The 8,166-nt window shown below is 44.3% G+C and overlaps 1 protein-coding gene across 1 annotated transcript in view; it reads left to right on the top strand.

Moving 5' to 3' along the window:
- Positions 1-52: 52 nt before the first annotated feature.
- DIP2A (disco interacting protein 2 homolog A) overlaps positions 53-8,166 on the top strand; it is a 142,234-nt gene continuing 134,120 nt past the window's right edge. The window contains exon 1 of the mRNA XM_023739099.1: positions 53-184. Coding sequence (XP_023594867.1) covers positions 94-184 — 91 coding nt within the window. The 5' untranslated portion in view covers positions 53-93. The remainder of the gene's footprint in view (positions 185-8,166) is intronic.

Raw genomic sequence — 8,166 nt, 5'->3', positions numbered from 1 at the left:
CGGCTCGCCGGGCTGAGGGGAGCGACGTAGCTGCCCCCACCCTCGCCCCGACCCCGGACCTGACCCGGCCTCGGCCCCCGTCCGGAGTGTGCCATGGCCGACCGCGGCTGCCCGCTGGAGGCGGTGCCGCTGCCCACTGAGGTGAGGGAGAGCCTGGCCGAGCTGGAGCTGGAGCTGTCGGAAGGTGAGGACCGGGCCCCGGGACCCCGGCCGGCCCCTCTCACCGGGACCGCAGGACCTCCGTTCGGTCCCTCACACTGGGACAGCAGGACGCACGTTCGGTCCCTCACACCGAGACCCAGGGACCCCGGCCGGCCCCTCACACCGGGACCCCAGGACCCCCGATCGGTCCCTCACACCGGGACCCCGCCCGGCCCCCTCACACCCGGGTGCCCCCGACCCTCGCCGGGCCGCGCACACCGGGACCCCACCCAACCCCACACACCAGGACCCCGGGACCCCGGCCGGCCCCTCACACCGGGACCCCGGCCGCGCTCGCCGGGTCCTGTCCGGGTCCGAGCAGAGAGGCGCCGCTGAGGGACCGGCCCCCTTGCTGCGCTCTGCCCGTTAGCTGGGTCGTTTGGCTGCGGACGAGAGAATCTTGACGAGAATGACCATTTTTGTCCAAGCGGTGAGCGGTGCTTGTCGGAGCGCCAGGGCTGCAGGCCTGGGCTTCACGGGCGCTGCTCCGTCCACTTTTGTCCCCGGGCAGCCGCGTCCTTGCGGAGTGCAGACCAGAGAACCCCGAGATCGGGCGAGGCACTGCACCGTGTGCCTTGGGGTTATAACAGCACCTGCCTCTTGGGGTTGTTGGGAGGCTAAAATACCTCAGAACTATGCAGAGCACTGCTTAACACTTGGAAGAGGTTACTGCTAGCCCCTCTTATGGAATTAAAAATTAATTCTTTCCAATAAATGTTTCTTTGGTTGCTAAAAATAAACTGGAGTAATTGGGCTTCAGAGGCAGTGGGTGGCATTCCCCATACTGGACTTCGTTTCTTCTCTAAAACAAAACCAAACCCATGGCCGTCAAGTCGGTTCCAACTCATAGTGACCCTATAGGGCAGGGTAGAACTGCCCCATACGGTTTCCAAAGAGTGCATGGTGGATTGGAACTGCCGACGTTTTGGTTAACAGCCATAGCTCTTAACCACTGCGCCACCAGGATTTCTATTTCTTCCCAAGGCCGCCGTTATTGGGCCAAGGGTAAGTTCCTGCCTAGTATCAGGAAGGCCTTGCAGCCCTTGAAGAAAAGTATCTAAATGTTTCTTAACTCCGTTTTTGAGACTCAAATGTATTTTCAGCTTTCATTTTAGCATTCATTTTTTATACTTAGCATTCTTTAAGTTTCAGATTGGTATGTTTAGCTGGGGTTGAGGTAGTGAATTCTTGAAACATCCATCTAATAAATAATAACAAATACTGTGTGCCAGGCCCTGTTCTAAGCCCTGGCATGTACTAATTTATTTAATCTTCATAACAACCTTAGGGAGGTGGATGCAGTTGTTATCTTTGTTTTACACATAATGCAGTATCTACATTACAATTGTTTTAAATTTAACATTCAAAATTAAAAATTTTACGGTATATGGCACTTTTTTAAATAAAAATACAGTAAGAAATGATATGGATTTGAGAACTCTTTACAGTTGGGTGCTCTTAGAAAGTCTGAAGAACTCAAATTAGAAATGGTTCTGACAGGAACAACGATACTGAATTTGTTATGGTTTTTAATGGGGAAAATTATATAGATGCTCTTTAGGTTTTACACATTTCAATTTTTTTTTCAGATTGCTCCTAATTTCTGTTCCAGTGTACTCTTTATTGTCTCATTTCCTTATTGTCATGCCATTATATTTTTGAGTGCTAGTAGTTGGTGATTAAATAAGATTGGATCATTTCTTCAAATAAGTGTCATAATTTGTATGACAGAGCACACATAGAGACAAGTACTTCAACAGAAGAATTGTTTCTTATCTATTGAAGCTATTTCTGCTGTTGTCATCTGAGGCATATGTAAGGGATGTATAGATAAGTAGGGGGAATGAGATTACATAACATGGAGAAGAACCTGGAGAAAGTTGCTTAAGCTGTGAAAAGGGATGGGCGAGAAAAGTGTTAAGGGGAAGAAATGGCAGGGTGTAGCTGCGCCAAGGAGGTGGGAGCTCTGGCTTCTGTCCAGCCTCCTGGACTGGCCTGACACCTTCCTTTGGGCCAAAGTAGGTCAGGGATTACTTGTGCACAGTCACGGTTGGCCTTACTCCCAGGGTACTTCCACACCTTTGGCGCTAGCTTCTGCAGTTTGGGTTGTGATTGTTGATATGGGGCCACCTCATTGAACTTAGAGCTGTGTAGTGACAGGGACTGTGTCTTAGGCAGATTTTTGGTGGCTTCACACAGTGGCTGGCATCTGGTAGGTGCCCATGAGTCTCCACTGAATAATGACATCTCTTAGGTTTGCTCAGATGTAAAATGAGGTGAACACCAACCCTATTGACATCACAGGGTTCATGTGAAGATTCCATTGGATAATGTATGTGAAAGTGCTTGGAAACTGGTAAGGTGTTTTATTTCTATAATTAAAGGAAATATTATTAATGAAAGGAACCCTGGTGGCGCAGTGGCTAAGCGCTTGGCTGCCAACCAAAAGGTTGGTCGTTCGAACCCACCAGCTGCTCTGCAGGAGCAAGCTGTGGCAGTCGGCTTCCATAAAGATTTACAGCCTTGGAAGCCCTATGGGGCAGCTCTGCTCTGTCCTACAGGGTCGCTGTATGTTGGAATCGACTCAACAGCAGTGGGTTTATTAATGAAGCATGGTCTTAAAGTAACCAAAGTTAGTGGTCTTCGTTGTCATCATCACCATTTTTATACTTTTATCAAGTAGAGGTTATCAAAAAGTGGTACTCTGTGTTTTGTAAACCTCTCATCCCCTGATTAGGGGAGAGAGAAACTTCTAATTCAGAAAAAAGTACTGTCAAAATAGAGTGGCTTTATAGGGCTTACATTTGTGAGAAATTGTGTAAAACTTAGAGCTGTCACTGCCCTAGGCAACTTGGAGAGAAGAGGCAACTTAACACAGACAAGATGTAGCCTACATGGAGACCGATAGTGAGTGCTACCTGGATAACCTGGAAACAACTCTAGTGCTCCTGCGTGCCTTCCCCTCAGCCTGTATGCTGGCAGTCACTAGTTGAAGATATGCCCCTGCTTTCATTTGTAACTCATGGCTTTGTTCTCCTACACCCTCACTGGATTCTCCTTTCAACCTTTGTGACTGTGGTTGACCCTCAGGGGAGGTTCTCGTCTTAGAGTGCGCTGACTTCTTTACCTAGGGCAGGTTTGCTGACTTTCGGTTATAGATTCCCAAGGGGAAAATAAGGAGCAAATCTGGTCTTACACCCCAATTTTCCTGGCTATTTCTCCCTTTTTGACTTAGGGGCTCCTTCAGATTAAGATAGGTTGAAGGGTAGAGCTGCATGGAACCCCGCTCTTCTTAAAGCTCCCCCCCCACCATGAACACACATAGAAAAATTCACACGTGTGACTCCTGAAAGCATATCAGAATGTCCATGGTTGAAAGTGAGATTGTTAGAGGTATAACTTTAATTTAAAAAAACAAAAAGAATTCCCAGACGTTTGTACAGATTGTAACGAATTACCTTTGACACACCTCGCAGCTGATTTTGGCACGTCTGTGCAGTACAGTACAGTATCTTGGGGCTGTTGCTGCTGACCTGCTTTAAAAACGTGGACAACGGTGTGAGGTTTGTTCTTTGTTTTGATAGCCTGCGGTGGATGAGAAAGGAAATTCCTACACAATAGGCTACTTTTGTCCCACTACTGTTTCTTTATTCTGGCTAATAGGTCTGTTCCACAGCTCATGACTTTAGTGTAGTTCTTGTTTTCCTGCATTCTGCTAATGCTGGGGCCCTGGCCTGAACCTAGACAAATGGAAAGAGAGAAAAGCTTAGTTTGCATGTGCAGAGAAAGAGCTAGTTTCCTAAAACTTTTTCCCTCTTTAACTATATTTAGTTTCTGAGATCTGTGATGCAATTCTTAGTTAAAATGCCAGCCTTACATTGCTTTCATCTCAATAAACATTTGTTGCGCTTCCTGAGTATTTTGTGATATATAAAAGTAGATGTTCTCATGTCCAAATTATATTGACCTGTCAAAGCCCAGCCTAAATGCTCCTCCTATCCTGAGCCTTCCCTGATCACCTCTTATGTGACTCCTTGCTCAGTACACCCTTTGCACTTGTCCCTTGGAGTATATACTCATTTAGTAATTATCGAGTGCCCATTCGGTGCTAGGTACTGTTCTAGCCCTCAAAGGTCAAGTTCACCTCTGTGTCTCTGGCATCTCTCCAGAGGTAGCCTCTGGTACTCTCCAATTCCCTGGTTTTCCTTCTGGAAGTGATACGTGCCAGTGGTTCCGAATGTGTGATTCATAAATACCTAGGGTCCCCGAGACCCTTTCAGGAGGCTTATGAGGACTGTCTATTTCATAATAATACTAAGATGTCATTTGTCTTTTCACTGTGTTGACATTTGCACTGATGGTGCAAAAGCAATGGTGAGGAAAACTGCTGGCACCCTAGCCTGAGTCAAGGCTGGGGCACCAGACTGTACTAATAGTGATTGTATTATTCACCAGTTCACAGTTACAGAAAAAAAAAAAAAAATGCTGCTTTCACTTAAGAATATTCTCTTGATGGAGCAGTAAAAACTAATTTTCTTAAGTCTCGACCCTCTAATACTCATCTTTTTTAATACCCACTGCCCTCCAGTTGATTTCCGACTCATAGCGACCCTATAGGACAAAGTAGAACTGCCCCATAGGGTTTCCAAGGTTGTAAACCTTTACAGAAGCAGCCGCAGAGTGACTGGTGGGTTTGAACTGCCGACCTTTTGGTTAGCACTGAGTGCTTTAACCTTGGAGCCACCAAGGCTCTTTGTTGTTTTAATAATGTCTTTTTAATATGTGATGAAATGGTAAATAAGCTGAGAGCACTTCTACTGCACAGCGTGGTACATTGCCTATCTTGAAGAGAAGCACTTGTGTGATTATTTTAGTTACAAGATAACTAGCTGCTTTTTTTGTGTGTTTGTGTGTGGAACACCATTTTTACTTGAAAGCACAGATGACAAACTGGTTATTCAGACTTGGGTATTTGGTAGATAATTTCTTGAAAATTAGTGAGGGAAAGCAACTGACAGAATTTATAGCCAATGATAATATTTGAGCTTTCAAGCAAAAATTACAGTTTTGAAAAACTTTCGTTAAGGTCCCTAAACCCATTGCCATTGAGTCAATTTCGACTCATAGCAACCCTGTAGGACACAGTAGAACTGCCTTATAGAGTTTCTAAGGCTGTAATCTTTACAGAAGCAGACTGCTACATCTTTCTCCCACGGAGCGGCTGATGGATTTGAACCACTGACCTTTCGGTTAGCAGCTGAGTGCTTAACCACTGCATCACCAGGGCTCCTATGTAAGTTATATTTCAGTGAAGATATATAAACCAAGAGGGAGTCGTTCAAACAGAACAAGGGGATACTGCGTGGTTTAAAGTCAGGAAAGGTGTGCACCGGGGTTGTATCCTTTCACCATATTGTTCAGTCTCTATGCTGAGCAAATAATCTGAAATGCTGGACTATATGAAGAATGTGGTATCAGGATTGGAGGAGGCTCATTAACAGCCTGTGATATGCATATGATACAACCTTGCTTGCTGAAAGTGAGGAGGACATGAAGCACTGATGAAGGTCAAAGACTAGAGCCTTCGGTATTAATTACATCTCAACATAAAACAAAAGTTCTCATAACTAGACCAAGAAGCAACATCATGAACAGAGAATATATTGAAGTTGTCAAGGATTTCACTTTACTTGGATCCACAATCAACGCCATGGAAGCAGCAGTCAAGAAATCAAATGACATATTGCATTGGGCAAATGTGTTGCAAAAGACCTGTATAAAATGTTAAAAAGCAAAAATGTCACTTTGAGGATTAAGGTGTGCCTGACCCAAGCCATGATATCTTCATTTGCTTCGTATGCATGCGAAAGCTGGACGGGGAATACGGAAGACTGAAGAACTAATGCCTTTGAACTGTGGTATTGGCAAAGAATATTGACTACACCATGGACTGCCAGAAGAACAAATAAATCTATCTTGGAAGAAGTACAGCCAGAATGCTCCTTAGAAGCAAGGATGGCGAGACTTCGTCTTACATACTTCGGACATGTTATCAAGGAGGGACCAGTTCCTAGAGAAGGGCATCATGCTTGGTAAAGTGGAGGGTCAGTTTAAAAGAGGAAGACCCTCAACGAGATGGATTTACACAGTGGCTGCAACAGTGGGCTCAAACACAGCAACGACTGTGCGGATTGTGCAGGACCGGCAAGTGTTTCATTCTGTTGTATGTAGGTCGCTATGCGTTGGAGCTGACTTGATGGCACCTAACAGCAACAGGTGGTGCAAAACAGTTTGTGCTTCACTGCTAAACTAAAGGTTGATGGTTTGAACCCAACCAGCCATACCACAGAAGAAAAGTCCTGACAATCTGCTTCTGTAAAGATTAGCCAAGAAACTCTGTGGAGTAATTCTGCTCTGTAACACATGAGGTCTCCATGAGTTGGAATTGACCTGAAGGCAACTAACAGCAACAACAACATCATATAAAGTGAGACTTTTCTGATGAGTTTGGTGGCATTAATGTGAGTTTTTGATATCGTATAATGAAGTGTGTCAACATTTGGAAGATCTGCGTAACTTTGTGAGCCAATATTTCATAAATGACCAGTGCATCATGTTACATGATTGTACTTGGGTAAAAGATCCATTCTAAAGATAGGCAGTGGTTTAATGTAACATAGTAGAAAAAACTTATTGATATGGTTTCAGATTCTACATTGCCACTATCTAAGTAACTACCACTTCCGTAGTTTCATTGTCATGTCAAAGAAGTATGTCCGTGATGATCTGAAAAGGCTGCTTATATACTACCCCTTTTTCTAACCACATGTCTGTGTAAGACCAGATTTGCTTCACAGACTTCAACTAAAACCACGTATCACAACAGCTTGAATGCAGAAGCAGATAAGAGAATCAAACTGTCTTTTGTCTTAATTGGGTGACTGTTTAGCTTTTTCCCTATATGTCTGTCAGTTTCTCTTGCTCTGGTGGTTTGTGTGTTGCTGTGATGCTGGAAGCTATGCCAGCAGTATTCAAATACCAGCAGAGTTACCCCTGGTGAACAGGTTTCAGCTGAGCTTACAGGTTAAAACAGAGAAGGAGGAAGGACCTGGCGGTCTACTTCTGAAAAAAATTAGCGAGTGAAAACCTTATGAATAACAGCAGAACATTGTCTGATATGGTGCTGGGAGATGAGCCCCTCAGGTTGGAAGGCACTGAAAATACGACTGGGGAAGAGCTGCCTCCCCAAAGTAGAGTTGACTTTAATGATGTGGATGGAGTCAAGCTTTTGGGACTTTGATTTACTGTTGTGGCACGACTCAAGATGAGAAGAAACACCCACAAACATCCATTAATAATAGGAATGTGGAATGTATGAAGTATGAATCTAGGAAAATTCAAAATCATCAAAAATGAAATGGAATGCATAAACATTGATACCCTAGGCATTATTTGAGCTGAAATGGACTGACATTGGCCATTTTGAATCGGATATTCATATGGTCTGCTATGTAAGGAATGACGCATTGAAGCGGAATAGCGTCGCATTCATTGTCAAAAAGAACATTTCAAGATCTGTCCTGAAGTACAACGCTGTCAGCAATAGGGTAATATTTGTATGTTTACAAAGACAACCAGTTAAGATGACCGTTATTCAAATTTACGCCCAGCCTCTAAGGCCAAAGATGAAGAAATTGAAGATTTTTACCAACTTCTGCCGTCTGAAATTGATCAAACATGCAATCCAGATGCATTGATAACTACTAGTGATTGGAATGCAAAAGTTGGAAACAAAGAGGAAGGATCAATAGTTAGAAAATATGTTCTTGGTGATAGAAACGATGCCAGAGATTGCATGATAGAATTTTGCAAGACCAATCACTTTTTCATTGCAAATACCCTTTTTCAATAGCATAAATGGCACCTGTGCACGTGGACCTTGCCGGATGGGATACACAGAAATCA

Source organism: Trichechus manatus, unplaced genomic scaffold (genome assembly GCF_000243295.1).
Source record: "Trichechus manatus latirostris isolate Lorelei unplaced genomic scaffold, TriManLat1.0 scaffold00128, whole genome shotgun sequence".
NCBI lineage: Eukaryota > Metazoa > Chordata > Mammalia > Sirenia > Trichechidae > Trichechus > Trichechus manatus.
Note: the sequence above shows the minus strand (reverse complement) of the source record. Positions and strands in the feature narration are given on the sequence as shown.